We start from the raw sequence: 18,753 nt of genomic DNA, 5'->3' as shown, positions 1-18,753 counted from the left end.
GTATGTCATCATCCTCAAGAGAAAAGTTACATTTTTGCAACAAAAAAACTATGTGATTTTTTTGCAAACTTAAATCTAATGGAATTTCGTCAAGGTTTATATCAGTTTCAGTAGGAGATTCAATTGAAATGTCACCATAAATACTAGATTTTAGAGTTAAATGCAGGAGACTTTGACTTCAATTAATTGAGTTAAAGAAATATGATATTGACCACTAGCAAGTTGTCGATACTGGCCTTAACGATTCTCAAGTGCGTCTGTTTGAAATTTATCTGTTGAAATATGATTCAAACCTAGTTCTTCAGAATGCTTCTTGCAGTGGATTCCCGCCCATGTGAACCTAGATTTCAATGAAATAGCTGATTCCTTGGCTAAAAATGCCAGAGATCTCAATCAAAATACAATCCCAACCACGTTGGCAAATGCTTTTGCAAAGTCAAGACTATTCACCCCTTTAAAAATCAAAGCCCACGATCAAATAACTAATCTTGACATCGATAGTAAGACAGCCACTACTCTCATCAGACTAAGAACAAAACATCATAAAAACATGAGAATTTCTACAGATGGGACTAGAAAATATCAAAACTGTGGCATCTGCCTTAATGTGAAACTGACACTATGTCATGTTTTTAACTGAGCTGCAAGCCTTCACCTCTTAAACTACCCCACAGAAGAGGATTTGTATTCATTCAATGCCATAGAAATAACAAAAATTATTCAAGCACACCATGAAATATGATTCAATAGAGGATACGACACCAACCAACCAAGTTCTTTACAGTACCTTGTGATTTCCAATATTCCATAAGTTGTTTGTTAAAGAGCAGCGTGAGTTTCTTCACTTAAAGTTCCAACATCAAATTTACACTCTTTCCACTTGTTTAACCAATTTAAAAAACAACACTTTTCGTCTATTAAATCAAGGCTGAAACTTAAAGGTTCTAGGTATAAATTTTTTTTATGGACGCCTTTGAAAATCGTTTTGACATTCATAATTTCTCACCAAGTAACTATTTTAATAAAATCAGCAGTGTCTTTATAATAAGGAAGATCATATTTTTTCTCCAGCCAATAATAGACCTTCAACTAAATTAGAGTTAAGTATTTCAATGACTAACTTAACATTTTGCTTGTCTAAATTTGAACGATGTATAGCTTTTTGAGTTAAAGAAGGGCAATGTTTAATTAATCGATTTTTTTTCTATTTCAAAAAGTGCTATTAGAGTCCTTAAAATACGCTGTCTTAATTTTGTTTTCTCCATCTTCATTAAAATTTGGGAAATAAAAGCATTTATCATAGTTTTTCTGATTAATTAAATTATTTCGAATACATTTAAAAATGGATGCGCATACAAAAAATTTAGTTTGGATTTGAAAAAAATGTCATTGCTCTTCTATTAATCGTATTGCTGTCACTTGACACACAAATAACAAGAAAGCCCAATTTTTCTAGTTCAACCACTGTACTAAATATAACTTTATGCAAGTATTCAGCATCTACTTTTTGAACAGGCATAACACTAACAACGTCTTTATAACTTGAAGTTATGCTTCGTATCATAAACACAAAGGCTGTTGTTGCTACGTTGTCAGAGTTGGTAGATACTCCTATAACTTCTCCCCCTTTGAAATCCAAATAAGGTTTAATATATATTTCATCCAACAGAAATACAACTTTTTTATCATTCTTATTTAAATAAACATATTTGTTTTGAATGTAGGATAAATTATCATTTTGAGCATTAAGATCAAAGTTAGAGCATAAAGATTTTAATGTGTTTGGATGAGGCAATTTTATGTAATTACTATTTCGTAAAAAACGATAAGCATGCGGAGAAATTGCAAATAAAAGAGTACTAAATCAGCTGAGTATTTTAAAGCGTTTTTGTCATTATATAAAAGAACTATTTGTTTTATAATACAGAGCAAGTTTTTTTTTTTTATTGTCATCAATATTATTCAAATGAGAAGTTAAAACATTGATGTTAAAATGTCAATTGAAAAATTGATGTTAAAATATCTTTCGTACAATTAAGAACTTTCCTAACATATTTAAAGGTATATCCTTAAGATAAGCTTGAACTTCACAATTTTTATGAATCATAATACACTTATCAATTTGTGGACTAAGTTTGTCATCAATATGTTAGAATAAAACATACTGTTCAGTTCTCAAAACATTCCAAAAAGTTGAAAACATAGTTTTGTTTAATAAAACTAGCAGTTCTTCATAACTTGTGAAGCTGTGTGAAACATTCTATTGTTAATGACTTTCAATGCTTTCTAAAATAGCTTGATTAACATTAACATTTTCGAGTCTTATTTTCTTTGTCGTCGGATCCTCTCTCGCCACAGTATTCTTTGTCATGTACTTGGGACAATTGGGAAATATTTTTGGAAGAGCTCCTTCTCGTAGTTTCAAACTGTGCAACAGAACGGAAATTTTCTCTCCAGTTTTTACGATAATACGCATACCTGCCAACTTTTCCGCATTAGGCGTAAAATTTTATTTTTACATTTAAAGTGGTAGTAAATATATATTTTCTTTACTTTTATGAACTACCATGGTCGTCTTCCTCAATCATATCATTATACCTTATTCAATTTATGACTACCTAATCTATGCCTATTAAATTTAGATGAATCAGTTAGCGGCGCTTCGCGCCGAATACTGAGCTACTATACATTTCCAACATTCCATGGTCGTCAGCTTAAGCTTTTTCAAATACAACGTATTTTTTTGCTTAAAATTGAAATTTTAATCCCATTTCAATACCACTGGGAAAAATCATAATAGAGATTGCACAATGAAGATTTAGATGACGCCGCCGCCAGAACTGTATGCCTTTGTTTTATCGCTCAAGTGTGTAAGTGAAGTTATCGTTAATTAAAATTTTGCCTCCTCTTTGGGCTGTTAAAAAATAAAAATCTGCCATCGCGGCACTTGGACCTAGACAATTGTGAAAATGATTTGCGGTTGTCGTACGTTGTGCTATGTTAATTTCAGTCGCCAAATTACGATGCTAATACCATTCCAATATTCACAAACATGCCAAAATATTATATTAACCTCTTTGGCTCTTTATACGGAAGAGACAACATTCATGACTTATTTGCAAACGCGCTAAAGCATACACTTAAAAAAAAGATGACACTCCAGACTCATACCCTGCGAACAAAAGTCATTTTGAGAGGCACACCTGACAGTACTTAATTTTTATAGACAGAACCGACTGTACTTAACTTTAATCTTCGTTTTCTTTTCAGAAATTTGGTTATTTTAGAAGTCAGGGGCAGAAGTAGGTTTAAGTAATATGGAGAAAAGTAGGTGTTTGCCAGGGCTCGAAAGGTAGATTTGAAAAACATCATTTTATCGGAATCATCGGCTGATTTGATTTTTTTAATTTCGTTTACAATATCATTAACCTTTTTTTAAAATGTACTGTGAAAAAGAAATTTTTTAATTCTGTTTAGTTCTATAGCCATTTCATTTTTGTCTTCGTTATTAGCATTTTCCTTATCAAAGGTTTCATTATCTTGATTATTTTCTCCTGATAATTTCTCCTCTAGGAAAGGAGGATTTGCAGTATCTCTTTCTATAAATTCGGAGAAAAAAGGAGGGGGGACACTTATATCCTAATGCTAACTTTGCCAATGCACTTTTTTCCCCCTACTGAAATGGGAGGTGCGTTGGGCAAAGAAAGTTTTTTTTCACCGTGAAGAAAAAGCATTAGTGTTTGCAATAACCACCTAACATTCCAGTAGGGCAAGTGCAAACTCCTAATTCAGTGTTGATAGTGTAAGATTTGTTTGCATCATTTTGGATTGGAACCTCAAATTTGGTGCACATTCTCGCCTATTTTCTTCTTTTTTATATTTACTTTTTTCGTATATTGATTTACGAGGGTTTTTTTTTCAACCTCCGATGGGCTGTAAAGAAAAGACGGGTCAATATAAAAAAAAATTTTATTACTAAAAGTAATGTACAATACAGCTTATTTGTCATATCTGTGAACAAGCTTTGAAATACCCTTTTCATAACATGTAGCCGTCAATGATTGGGAGTGAGTTGTGACGATTTCTTTGAGCTCCACGTCAGTTTGGCAGCGCTGCCCTCCAAGCCACTGCTTCAGTTCAGGGAAAAGATGATAATCATTTGGTGCAAGGTCGAGATGTATGGTGGGTGTTCGAAAATGTCCCATTGAAATTGCTGAAGGAGTCGTTGGGTTACACGAGCGCTGTGGGGACGGGCATTGTCCCGTATCAGAACAATTCCAGAAATCAGATTGCCTCTTCGTTTGTTTTGAATAGCTCTCCGTAAGCGTCGCAAAGTTTCACAATATGAATCTGCATTAATTGTTATTCCAGGCTGCATAAACTCCACAAGTAGCACACCTTTTTGGTCCCAAAAAACAGTTGCCCTAACCTTACGGCAGTTGAAAGTTCGTTAAAAAAATCGGCTTTAGTTTGCTGCCACTGACTTATGTATAAATATAATCTACGTAACTGTACTTCGTTGGATTTCCTGTTAAAGGGAAAGTGAAATAAATTTTTACGGCAAATAATTGAACGCTAACATTTAAATGTTATAAATTAAGGATGAATAATGTTCTAGATTCCAAAATAATAACTTACTTAAATGAAAGTCTCTTTGGGAGGGTGCATCTACTATCTAGAAATCTTTACACGATATTATTAAAAGTTCCAGTCTTAACCTCTAGGGACTTCCTCGTTTTTTTTTTTTTTTTTTTTTCTTTCTTTTTTTTTCCTGGAGACCCTGAGGCTGAGGAACTGGTGGCACACAAATTAAGGAAACAGCAGCTAATACTGGTGATGGTGGTGGGCTTAGAAGTTGCAGAAGGATCTTATAAAAAATTTCAAATTTAAACTGGATATTTGAGGGAAAATCGCGGTCTTTTTGGAAGAGTAAACGGTGGATCTATTTTTAAAAACTCCTTACTCGATTTTATTAAAAGTTCCAGTCTCGTGCTACGTCTCCCTGGGTTTCCTCTTTTTCTTAAAAGGATACTCTAAGCCAGAGGCTGCTGAGGAACTGGTGGCGCTTGCACTGGTGGTGGACTTACAGACGACAACGGAGGTGAAATAGGTGTTGGACTTATAATTGGGCTTGGGGGTACAACGGGTGATGATGGGGGTGGCGGTGGATCCAAGGTTGCAGAAGTAGGTGGTCTCACTGCAATAACTTCTTCCTCATCAATAGGAAAGCTGCTATTCAAAGAGTCTTGGATTGATCTCCTGAGCTGTTTTCTTCGATATCAGCATCTAGTCTACTCCAGGCTTCTTCGAACGAAAGACCCTGCGACACCGTATCAATAAATCTTGTTGCCAGTAACACCATCTGTTCGTTCGCTAGGGATGTCGCAATAAAGCTAGCCTCGTCGTTTATGGTAATACGTTATGTTGAACCTTGTTAATTGTGGGTATAACACCCAGCAGAAGCTAATTTTTAGATCAAAACAAACTCCAAAACTAAAGGATTAATTTTAACTAAACTTGAGGGGGACACTTCAGGTTAAAAATTATCTTTTTTTAAAAAAAAAAAATATGGACCAATATTTATGAAATTATGCAGAAATGGTGAATCTAATCGAATTTTTTTGTTAATCCAAATTTTCGATCTTTTCCAGTGGTTCTTTAAAATTTCAACTTCGGCTTTGTGTCTGAGAACAATATTTCAATCTCTTCCTGACCACCATAAGTAGAATGTGTCTCTTTCATCGTTCCTAAAATTTATATATTTTATAAAATTATTTATAAAACCTTCAGATCGTTATTGCACCATCGAATGCAAAAAATGAGGAAAAAATATTTTGTTTTCCCTTCTAAGTAGAAATAACCTCTTTTCTCCACCCTTTCACCCTTCTCAATTTTAAGTAATGTGCTAAATAAATTTTATTTTATAAATCAATCTTGATCACATATATTTAATAGAAAACATGTACCTATAGATGCAAGTATTCTAATCTGTTAAAAAAAAACTATGAACGAATAAGTTTTACAGAATTCAGGAAAATAAATATTATTATCATTATATTTTTGTCAGTTCTTTTCAAATATTTAAGTCTACGTAACTATACTTCGTTGGATTTCCAGTTAAAGGGAAAGTGAAATAAGTTTTAACGGCAAATAATTGAACGCTGACATCTGAATTATTATAAAATAAGGATGAATAATGTTCTAGATTCCAAAATAATAACTTACTTAAATGAAAATCGTGGTCTCTTTGGGTTGTTGCAGAAGGATCTTGAAAATTTAAGCTGGATATTTCTGGGAGTACCTCGGTCTTTTTGAAAGACTGAATGGAGGATCCATTTTCAAAAACTCTTTGCTTGATTCGATTAAAAGTGCAAGCCTCGTGCTTCGCCTCCCAGGGTTTCCTCTGAGCCTGGGGCTGCTGAGGAACAGGTGGTGTTTGCAATGGGGGCGCTTGCACTGGTGGTGGTGGACTTACAGACGACAACGGAGGTGAAATAGGTGTTGGACTTATAATTGGGCTTGGGTGTACAACGGGTGATGGTGGGGGTGGCGGTGGTGAAGGCTGGCGGACAGGCGATGGTTTCACGGTTGCAGAAGAAGGTGGTTTCACTGCAATTACTTCTTCCTCTTCAATAGGAAAGCTGCTATTCAAAGAGTCTTGGATTGATCTCCTGAGCCCTGAGCTGCTCTCTTCGATATCAGCATCTAGTCTGCTCCGGGCTTCTTCGAACGAAAGACCCTGCGACACCGTATCAATAAATCTTGTTGCCAGTAACACCATCTGTTCGTTCGCTAGGGATGTCGCAATAAAGCTAGCCTCGTCGTTTATGGTAATACGTTATGTTGAACCTTGTTAATTGTGGGTATAACACCCAGCAGAAGCTAATTTTTAGATCAAAACAAACTCCAAAACTAAAGAATTAATTTTAACTAAACTTGAGGGGGACACTTCAGGTTAAAAATTATCTTTTTTTAAAAAAAAAAATATGGACCAATATTTATGAAATTATGCAGAAATGGTGAATCTAATCGAATTTTTTTGTTAATCCAAATTTTCGATCTTTTCCAGTGGTTCTTTAAAATTTCAACTTCGGCTTTGTGTCTGAGAACAATATTTCAATCTCTTCCTGACCACCATAAGTAGAATGTGTCTCTTTCATCGTTCCTAAAATTTATATATTTTATAAAATTATTTATAAAACCTTCAGATCGTTATTGCACCATCGAATGCAAATAATGAGGAAAAAATATTTTGTTTTCCCTTCTAAGTAGAAATAACCTCTTTTCTCCACCCTTTCACCCTTCTCAATTTTAAGTAATGTGCTAAATTTTATTTTATAAATCAATCTTGATCACATAAATTTAATAGAAAACATGTACCTATAGATGCAAGTATTCTAATCTGTTAAAAAAAAAAACTATGAACGAATAAGTTTTACAGAATTCAGGAAAATAAATATTATTATCATTATATTTTTGTCAGTTCTTTTCAAATATTTAAGTCTACGTAACTATACTTCGTTGGATTTCCAGTTAAAGGGAAAGTGAAATAAGTTTTAACGGCAAATAATTGAACGCTGACATCTGAATTATTATAAAATAAGGATGAATAATGTTCTAGATTCCAAAATAATAACTTACTTAAATGAAAATCGTGGTCTCTTTGGGTTGTTGCAGAAGGATCTTGAAAATTTAAGCTGGATATTTCTGGGAGTACCTCGGTCTTTTTGAAAGACTGAATGGAGGATCCATTTTCAAAAACTCTTTGCTTGATTCGATTAAAAGTGCAAGCCTCGTGCTTCGCCTCCCAGGGTTTCCTCTGAGCCTGGGGCTGCTGAGGAACAGGTGGTGTTTGCAATTGGGGCGCTTGCACTGGTGGTGGTGGACTTACAGACGACAACGGAGGTGAAATAGGTGTTGGACTTATAATTGGGCTTGGGTGTACAACGGGTGATGGTGGGGGTGGCGGTGGTGAAGGCTGGCGGACAGGCGATGGTTTCACGGTTGCAGAAGAAGGTGGTTTCACTGCAATTACTTCTTCCTCTTCAATAGGAAAGCTGCTATTCAAAGAGTCTTGGATTGATCTCCTGAGCCCTGAGCTGCTCTCTTCGATATCAGCATCTAGTCTGCTCCGGGCTTTTTCGAACGAAAGACCCTGCGACACCGTATCGATAAATCTTGTTGCCAGTAACACATCTGTTCGTTTGCTAGGCATGTCGCGATGAAGCTAGCCTCGTCGTTTATGGTAATACGTTATGTTTCCTCTTTTTCTTTAAAGGATACTATGAGTCTGAGGAACTGGTGGTGTTTGAACTGGTGGCACTTGCTCTGGTGGTGGACTTACACACGACAACGGAGGTGAAATAGGTGTTGGACTTAAAATTGGGCTAGGGGGTACAGCGGGTGGTGGTGAAGGCTGGCGGACAGGCGATGGATCCAAGGTTGCAGAAGTAGGTGGTCTCACTGCAATAACTTCTTCCTCTTCTCACTGCAATAACTTCTTCCTCTTCAATAGGAAAGCTGCTATTCAAAGAGTCTTGGATTGATCTCCTGAGCCCTGAGCTGTTCTCTTCGATATCAGCATCCAGTCTGCTCCGGGCTTCTTCGAACGAAAGACCCTGCGACACCGTATCGATAAATCTTGTTGCCAAGGCATGTCGCGATGAAGCTAGCCTCGTCGTTTATGGTAATACGTTATGTTTCCTCTTCTTCTTTAAAGGATACTCTGAGTCTGAGGAACTGGTGGTGTTTGAACTGGTGGCACTTGCTCTGTTAAATAAATTTTATTTTATAAATCAATCTTAATCACATAAATTTAATAGAAAACATGTACCTATAGATGCAAGTATTCTAATCTGTTTAAAAAAAAGCTATGAACGAATAAGTTTTACAGAACTCCTCAGGAAAATAAATATTATTATCATTATATTTTTGTCAGTTCTTTTCAAATATTTAAGTCTACGTAACTATACTTCGTTGGATTTCCAGTTAAAGGGAAAGTGAAATAAGTTTTAACGGCAAATAATTGAACGCTGACATTTGAATTATTATACATTAAGGATGAATAATGTTCTAGATTCCAAAATAATAACTTACTTAAATGAAAATCGTGGTCTCTTTGGGTTGTTGCAGAAGGATCTTGAAAATTTAAGCTGGATATTTCTGGGAGTACCTCGGTCTTTTTGAAAGACTGAATGGAGGATCCATTTTCAAAAACTCTTTGCTTGATTCGATTAAAAGTGCAAGCCTCGTGCTTCGCCTCCCAGGGTTTCCTCTGAGCCTGGGGCTGCTGAGGAACAGGTGGTGTTGGTACTGGGGGCGCTTGCACTGGAGGCACTTGCACTGGTGGTGGTGCAGTTACAGACGACAACGAAGGTGAAATAGGTGTTGGACTTATAATTGGGCTTGGGGGTACAACGGGTGATGTTGGGGGTGGCGGTGGTGAAGGCTGGCGGACAGGCGATGGATCCAAGGTTGCAGAAGTAGGTGATTTCACTGCAATAACTTCCTCCTCTTCAATAGGATAGCTGATAATCAAAGAGTCTTGGATTGATCTCCTAAGCCCTGATCTGTTCTCTTCGATAACAGCATCTAGTCTGTTCCGATCTTCTTCGAACGTAAGACCTTGCGACACCGTATCAAAAAATTTTGTTGCCCGTAACACCATCTGTTCGTTCGCTAGGGATGTTGCAATGAAGCTAGCCTCGTCGTTTATGGTTTTTACGTTATGTTGAACCTTGTTAATTGTGGGTATAACGCCCAGCAGAAGCTAATTTTTAGTTCAAAACAAACTCCAAAACCAAAGCACTATCTTCAACTAAACTTAAGGGGGACACTTCAGGTTAAAAATGATCGTTTTTTTTTTTTTTTTTTTAAAGTATGAACCAATATTTATGAAATTATGCTGAAATGGTGAATTGTGCATTCAGAAAGATGTTCTCAAAATTTGAATTAAATATACTAATTAGATCAAAAGTTATAATTATTTTAATTTTTTTCCAAACCTCAACCTAATTAGGTTATAATTAGCAAAAATTTAACAATAGTAGTCAAATATCAGCTTGCGTGATTGCGAGCGGCAGGAATTATTATAAAACACAAAACGAGTAAACGTAATTTTAATTCTTCCCATTTCATAATTTATTTTTTAATATCATTATTCAAAATATTTATATGTTTTAATTATAACGCCTTAATTTTAAAATATTACCGCCTTAATTTAACTTGTGTAATATTTTCATTATTATGTGCCTGAAGATTATTTTTTTAGTAATTAGCTTTTATGGGTTAGTGATAATGTATACAAATTGTACGGAAAAAAAGATATTTTTTTCTATCATTAAGTATTTTTTTCATAAATGCGCAATTTATCCTTAAATTCAGGAATAGATTTCGCGCCATACAAAATGGATTTATTAGCGGGAGAATCGAGAATACCGTCAATAGTATAATCAAATAAAAAAAATCGCCCATTGGGTTTTTACAATTACACGCGAGCTCGTACGGAAAAAAAATATTCCATGAAAGATTCGTGTGGATTTTTTTACGATTACTTAATTGACGATGAATTTCGGCGGCATTTAATTGGTGACTAAACTCATTTAATAAAGCATTCTTAAACAATAACCACGATGTTAATTTACTTGACCGTCAAGTTAAGTTTTACAAAATATTACTTTCTGTGTTTCACTTAAATGCGATGCGTCCTCAACATCGTTAAATAACAAATGTATCTCATATGAATCAGAAGCATTGAAATGTCTCATTGTAGTTGATATTTCTTTTAAAAGAAAGTAATTCGAAGACTCAAATTCTTTGTTTTGTTACTACTCGATAAGCATTTGGGTGCGGCTTCAATGTCATCATGTACATGTACAGTTTCAGTTTCGTCTTCATGTTCTTTTTCGCTCCATTGTTTGTGCATTAAAAGCTTTTAGTTCATAAGCGATTGATAAATTCTATCAATTAATTCAGACTTTTTACCTTTCGCATCCAAATTTAGTACATTTAACACACATATTAATTCCTTTTCGGAAAGAGTATCGGCTATCAACTTTTTTCTTTCTTCAATGTTTACGTCAGGGGGAAAAGAAGAAAAGAATCGGAATATCTTTCGTGAGTTACAATCAATAATAATTATCGTGTAATTCAATTTATTACATAATTATTTTCTTCTAATTTTATCGAAATCTGGTGCATGCCCGTGATTTTCATGCGATTTTTTTATGAAACCATTTTTCATTATTACTTTTGCCTTGCAATTGTTATCTTCGCATCTCCAATAAATTGTGTCGTCCTTATATTTTCGATATATATTGCAAAGATAATTTTTGTAAAGCAAGAGATCACCATTTCTGGAGGATTTTATATATTTTGACTCAGAAATTTTCGAAAATGGCTCAAAAACGGTGAACGGTATATGTTAACGAGAGTATAATTGAACGATGGTAAGGGGAAAATGTTTTTCCCTTTCAAGTTGTTTTCCTGGAGAAAAGGATTCTGTCCCGTATATAAAATCCCTCTATGGAAATAGTACCACAGGTGCATATCATTAATTATATTTTAGGTCTGAAAATGGATTAGGTGAAAAGAAGGAGACACCAAGTTGAAATAACTACGCTAAAGGAATAAACAAATTTTATAAAATAAAAATAACAATAGATATGAAACAACCGCTTCGTCTGAGCGTTTTGGCTGAAGTGTTACAAAAGTGGGATGGCGCTGCTGCAGCGGAGGTTGTAATCCCGATTCTAGGAAAAAAAGGTACCGGAAGAAAAGGTACCTGGAAAAAATGGTACGGTAAAAAAGGTACCTGTGTAGGGGAAAATATTTGAAATGAGAAGATTAGATTGAAGCGCTTTTTGCTGTTCCGTGCATGTTTTTTTTTTTTCGTGTCGCGCGTTTTCAACTAATTAAAAAGGACCAATACTTTCACCTCCAATCACGAATAAACATCCAACACATAAATCCTCCCAACTTCTCCGATAGGCTACTTTAAGCCTCACAATAACAACTTCTTCACAAAATATAAACAAATTTGAAATAGAAAATAACACATTTTTCACTTAAAAAAATTGCAAAAAAAAGTAAAACATTATTGAAAAATTTAAATAGCATCTTCCCTTTTTAAAAAATAATCAAAGAAGAATAAATAAATGAAATGAAATTTAAAAAAAATAGCGTAATACAACCAGCCCATAAGTCCCTTACCCTTCTTCTTACCTCAATGATCTAATCTGAATTATTGCAGATAAAAAGAATACTCATTGAAACAGCGAGAAGCATTCATACTGCCCAGAAAGCGAAAGGGGAAATATCTCAACAGATTTTCCCTATGGAGGTACCCTTTTTACCGGGACCTTTTTTTCCAGGGACCCTTTTTACCGGGACCTTTTTTCCGGGACCTTTTTTTTCCGTCTACCGTTCTAAAAAGCTAGAAAACATTAATATTGAAAACTTTTAGACATTAGCATTATTAGAACATAATACAAATACTTTTATATAAAAAAGTCAAAACTAAATTTTCAAACCTCGTTCTGTTGCAAGTAATTTTACAAATAGCCTTTTAAGACATAGATAAATTTTAATACAAATATATATGTATATAAAATAATCAGATCAAATAAAAGAAAATAAAACACCATTTACAATTATATTATTTTGAACTTATTAATTTTACAATTAAGTTTTTTTCAATTAAAAATAAATAAATAAACAAGGCAATTCACGACGTTTTAAAAAAAAGTATATTCCATTAGTTTTAAGATAGGCATTACTTAACAAAAGTAATTTTTTCTTACCTTTACAGCACAGTGTTGTGTGCAACGCCATCGAATCGCTACTGAACTTTTCTTATGGAAACAGTAAGAGTATTCTTCATGTAATAATTTTTCACCACCTTTATTTGTCTTTACGAATTCCATAACTGAAAAAAAGAGTAAATAATTAATTTGATAATAAATGCAATGACAAAGAATTATTAACATAGTTTAGTTTTTAAAAATAATTTTTGTTTAAAGAAATTAGCTATTATCTTTGGTTCTACCATTATCTTTTTCATGGTTAAGAGTGAAAATTAAATCGTTAGAATTTTGTTTTTCTGTTTAAATCAATCCCTACAATTTTTTTTAATTAGAACTTCTGTTCAATTCTTTCATAATTCAAGTGATTAAACACAACAAATAAAATCACACATATCGTTTCCTTCTGTTCATTAAAAAACAAACAAATACGAGGTGTGATAAAAAAGTATCCGACTTTTGCTCATAAAATAAACGTTTATTATAATAAAATTATTTAATACAAATCCCCTTCAAAGTAGTCCCCTTGGGCTGCCACACACTTCTCCCAACGCTTCTGCCACTGTTGAAAGCATCGCTGGAAGTCATCCTTCGGTATGGCTCTCAGATGGTCTGTCGCATTCTGCATAATGTCTTCTCTGGTCTGAAATCTGGCCCCTTTTAGTGGCATTTTCAGCTTTGGGAAAAGCCAAAAATCGCAGGGAGCCATGTCAGGAGAGTAGGGAGGTTGACGAACCACTGGTGTGCTGTGTTTTGTCAAGAAGTTCTGAATTAAATGGGAAGAATGTGCGGGAGCGTTATCATGATGGAGCTTCCAACTGCCTGTTGCCCACAGATCCGGGCGCTTGCGCCTCACTGCGTCACGAAGGCGACGCAGAACCTCTTGGTAGTACTCCTTGGTGATTGTAGTTCCGTGTGGTGCGCACTCGTGATGTACTAAGCCACTGGAGTAAAAAAAGGCAGTTAGCATGACCTTGACATTGCTGCGAACTTGCCTTGCTTTTTTGGGCCTCGGGGATGAAGGATGCTTCCACTGTGTTGACTGGCGCTTGGTTTCTGGGTCATATCCATAAACCCATGACTCGTCACCTGTAATCACTGTGTTCATAAAGTCGGGATCACCATTCACAGTTTCCAGCATGTCTTGTGCGATCTCCAGACGAAGGTTTTTTTGCTCAAATGTTAGCAGCTTTGGTACAAACTTTGCTGAGACTCTCCTGAGGCCCAAGTCGTCAGTCAAAATTGATTGAATGGAACCAAAACTAATACTCACCTCGTCTACAAGCTTTCTGATCGTGATTCGGCGGTTCTGCATCACCAGGTTCCTCACTTGATCAATGATGGCATCATTTTTCGATGTTGAGGGCCTCCCTGAGCGTGGTTCATTTGAAGCGGTTGTACCACTCCTTTATCTGTGTGGTGCCCATCGCTTCATTTCCAAAGTTTAATCTTGCGAATCACCAAGATTAAAACAAAATTTTATGCAATAACGCTGTTCGACTTTTTCTGACATTTTAAAAAATATAAAATCCGACGACACTCACTTGCACCTGTTCAATCATGAATGGCCTGACGCCGACTGACTTGTATTGGAGCTGTAGAAAAAAATGAGCATGCGCACTAGGCATGCTCACAACCACACATCGAGCCCCGCCCCCATAGCTGAGTTTGTTTGACCAATAAAAATTAAGGTCGGATACTTTTTGATCATACCTCGTAATTGTTATCGAATAATATGTAACTATAAAAGTGTCCTGATATATTTCTTTTATTTAACAATAAAAGTTTAAATTGGAAAGCGATAATTAAACGATGACGACAACCATTGAATATGAACCATATGAATACTATGTTTTTGAACAGAAAGTGTAGACAGCAAAGTTTTCATATCCTTTAGTTGTGATTTTTTAGATCTGTGTGTGGCGTGATGTCATGAGGTGAGAAATCGAAGCTTCAGCTTTAAGTAAGGAATGAACTGGTCCATTTCTGCCTACTCTTTAGCCCTGAGTTATACTAGTCTTTTTTCAAGCCGGAGTTGAGGCTTTCCTTTGGGAAAATACTTTTTACTTGATTAACTTCAAAAGAAATGAACGCTATGAAATATACAATACACTTTTAATTTATTTTACATACTTTAAACATTCCTCGCATTCATCTATTGATGTTTAAAAAAGAAAAAGATTGAAATATAAATCCATATATGCCACGTACATTTTGAAAAAGTTTCATAAGTCTTTCTTCCTTCTTAACTATTTTTAGAAAATAACCAACGCCATTATGCTTGGGCCACGTGAAAATGGCATAATAGTTAACCTTTTGGTCACCCTGATGTTAATGCTGTTTTCTCAGCAGGAATCATCAGTTATGAATATGGCAGGGAACTAGAAAAAATGATCCACTTGAACACAGAAGGGCTAGTTGCTGATATGGATAAATGTTACTTAGTAGTGGGCGCTGGTCTTGGGGGGTTACTTGGAAGATCAGTTAAAACCTTGCTTGATGATCTATCACTAACCTTTGTCAATGTCTTAGTTGCACTGGTGATTTCACTTTAGATGATCTGTAATCGTTAGTTCAGCTTTGCCAGTGGCCTCAATTTAGACATCAAAACTAGTTGCTGGTAAATTTTAAAAAAAATTGAATCTTGGTATTGAAGGCATTGAAGGAAACTATAAACCATTGAACGCAAATTTTTATTATTTAATAACTAGAATGAATCAGAGTTACGACTTGGCCATAAGCATCCAGTCAAAGGGGTATCTGATTAACGAATAAATATATTTCAACTTTAAATTATTTACTAGAATACCAATATTGTTTTTATTTTATTTAGAAATTTTATGTTTCATTAGGTAGGTACTTGCTGTAAGAAAACAATTTAAGATAAATTATGATTTTGAAGCAAGTTTAAAAAATAACATTACAATTTAAATATTTTTGACACTAAGGAAACTGAAGAATATTTTGTTAGAAATGATAATTTTTAAAAAAAGAATAATATCGTTACTCAAAAATCTTTGAAGTCAGAAAAACACTATTACCACAATATCTCTGTGACATCGAGTCACAAGCCTTAATTCTTGATCCGAATCAAACATCGCTCCTTAAATCTTTTTACAATTTGGTCAGTTTCCCCCCGGACATTTCTTTTGATCCTGTCACTAGATACCCCTAAGGGGGTTTACCTTCTTTAGGTAAACACAGGGAGTCACGCCCCGGGGTACCCTAGTGATCTGTCCTCCCTTCCGTTTCCTCTCCCTTTTCTCTTACTTTCTCCTTTCTCTTCCCCCTTGTCGTGGTTGCCAAATTTGCTGGTAAGGGCTTGTCATCTGTGTTTGATTACCACTCTGTTGTGTTGGACATAGATGGGAAGAGACCACCCGCGTGTTTGCCGTGCGTGGAGACCCGTGTCCCTGGAAAAGGGGATCCTGGCAGTTGAGGGGCATCCTGGTACCCCAATACACTGCTTTGGCCCGTGCTTCAGGTAAACGGGAGGTGCATATTGACCTGTGTGCATCAATCGGCTAGTCTCGATTATCATCTGTTGGCTAGGGTCAAGCCCGCCGTCACTTACTGGGCACCTCGTTAAGGGTGGAGGCTGCTTCAGGGGTGGCTTGCGGGCGTATAGCTAGTGGTTAGCATCGGTGTTAAATAGCGGATTGGTGGCAGCACTAATTTGTTATTTGCATCCCCTAAGTTGGACTCCGTGGTGGGTGGTGCCGCTGGTAGCTGAAGTGATTGATATTTTCTATGGCCGAAAATAGTAAGGTGTTCAGTTCCGCACACCACTGCAAAAACAGCGGAACAACCTCAGTACCGTGTGATTACGCTCGATTTTTCTTGGTAGCTCTTACGAATCCGAATGTACCGAATACTTCTTTCAATAAAGTATCTCCATTTCTTATTCACAAGGCTCTTCTTTCTATACTGGGAGATGTCGCCTCTGTGAAAAAATTACGCTCAGGTGACCTCTTAGTTGAAGTCTCCTCGATGACACAGGCCAACATTTTATCTAGTTGTACATCTATGTGTTCATTCAAAATTAATGTCACGCCTCATAAGTCACTAAACACTTCTCGAGGTGTAATATCAGCAGCAGAATTCGTGAACGATGACGAAGAAATGCTTGTTGAAAACCTTGCAGATCAAAATGTCACCGCAGTTCGTAGGATTAAAATTCGGAGGGACGGTCATCTTGTCCCTACCAAACATCTTATCCTAACATTCAATACACCAAAGTTACCATCTTCTGTGAAACTTGCTTGGTATAATTGCCCAGTTCGACCGTACGTGCCAAATCCTTTGAGATGTTTCCAATGTCAAAGATTTGGTCACGCTAAAACATCCTGTCGAAGCAATCCAACCTGTGCCCGTTGCTCTGGCTCTGACCATGACGATGCTTCCTGCGAGTTGCCATCCCTCTGCATTAACTGCAAAGGGGATCATCCTGCATACTCGAGAAGCTGTCCAAAATGGTCACAAGAAAAAGAAATTCAAACTGTTAAGGTAATGCAAAATCTAACTTTCAATGAAGCTCGCCGTATAGTCACCGCCCGTACTCCTCGGTCGGGAGTGTCCTATGCAGCGGCAGCTAAGACTTCCCTGCGTACAGTCAGCACACAAACAGATACTCCACAGCAAACCAACAAGAAACCACTGTTTAATTTCACTGGACCTACCACCCGATCCATATCCATATCTCCGCCACCACAGAAAGCACCTAGAACAACTTCGTCTGAAAGATCTCGGCCTGCTCATAAGCAGTGTTCGAACTTAAAACTCCCCCCTAGTCAAAAACCAGGAATTTCTCGCAAGAAAAAAGACTCTAAATTTAATCAATACTCAAAAAAACCTACTACCAACAATCTTGAACCCATGGAAGATGAAATAAGTCTGCATCCATCGGATGATGAGTCACTATTCGATGACGCTCCGACTGTTATAACTTCAACATCTAAAACATAATGTCAATTTCTTTTATATCATGGAATTGTCGTAGTACGCGCAATAAGAAGTCTGACATCAAAGACATCATTTTAAAATATCATCCTACATGTTTTATGCTTCAAGAAACTCATTTATCTCCTTCTCACAGTTTCAACATTCGAAATTATGCGTGTCATCGAAATGATTACGTTGATGGTAATCGACCTACCGGTGGCGTTGCAATTTTTACCTCCACATGTTTCCCTTCATCTCGCCTTTCGCTATCAACTTCATTACAGGCTATTGCTGTTCAAGTTCACCTTAATATTTTGATTACAGTTTGCTCAATTTATTTACCTCCACACACTTCCATTGCTCAAGCCGATTTAAATTCATTACTTCATCAACTGCCCATTCCATTCATTTTGGTTGGGGATTTTAATGGCCATAGTGAGCTATGGGGTAGCTCTGACTCTAATGCTCGAGGGCGACAAATAGAAAGACTTATCCTAGACAATAACCTATGTTTGCTGAACCAAGGAGAAGACACGTATTTTCATGAACCCACAAGGACCTTTCATTGCATTGATTTGGCCTTCTGTTCACCTATACTTTTACCGTTCTCCCAATTTACTGTCGACGAAGATCTTCATAACAGCGATCATTTCCCAATCATAATTTCGTATTCATCTAGTGTTCCTATCACTACCAGACCCCCAGTTTTTATCTATCATCGTGCGGATTGGATTCTATTCTCGCAACTTGCTGACATTACTGAAGATATGGTGACTGACAACAGTATTGACACAGCGGTTGAAAAAGTAACTTCGGTGATTATGCATGCTGCCGAATCCAGCATACCAAAAACTACTGCATCTCTCCCTCGTCATCGTAAGCCGTGGTGGAATGCTGAATGCGCAGCTGCTCATAAAAAGCAGAAACGTTTGTGGAGCATTTTCCGTCGTTCTCCTACCACTGCTAACCTTTTAGCTTTTAAACATGCCAAAGCCATCGCACGTAAAGTGAG

General features: G+C 36.2%; 1 protein-coding gene across 1 annotated transcript; it reads left to right on the top strand.

Moving 5' to 3' along the window:
* The first annotated feature begins 16,550 nt into the window (after positions 1 to 16,550).
* On the top strand, positions 16,551 to 17,765 carry LOC147804015 (uncharacterized). The gene has a single exon (XM_087151379.1). The coding sequence runs from the start codon at positions 16,551 to 16,553 to the stop codon at positions 17,763 to 17,765; it is 1,215 nt and encodes a 404-aa protein (XP_087007505.1).
* The last annotated feature ends 988 nt before the right edge of the window (positions 17,766 to 18,753 follow it).

The sequence above is a fragment of the Parasteatoda tepidariorum genome, chromosome 9, assembly GCF_982258835.1.
Source record: "Parasteatoda tepidariorum strain Cologne lab strain chromosome 9, Ptep-v5.0, whole genome shotgun sequence".
Classification (NCBI taxonomy): Eukaryota; Metazoa; Arthropoda; class Arachnida; order Araneae; family Theridiidae; genus Parasteatoda; species Parasteatoda tepidariorum.
Note: the sequence above shows the minus strand (reverse complement) of the source record. Positions and strands in the feature narration are given on the sequence as shown.

Bases quoted from the DNA above. Each gene is read 5' to 3' on its own strand.
- LOC147804015 (XM_087151379.1), top strand. From the start codon at position 16,551: ATGGCCGAAAATAGTAAGGTGTTCAGTTCCGCACACCACTGCAAAAAC.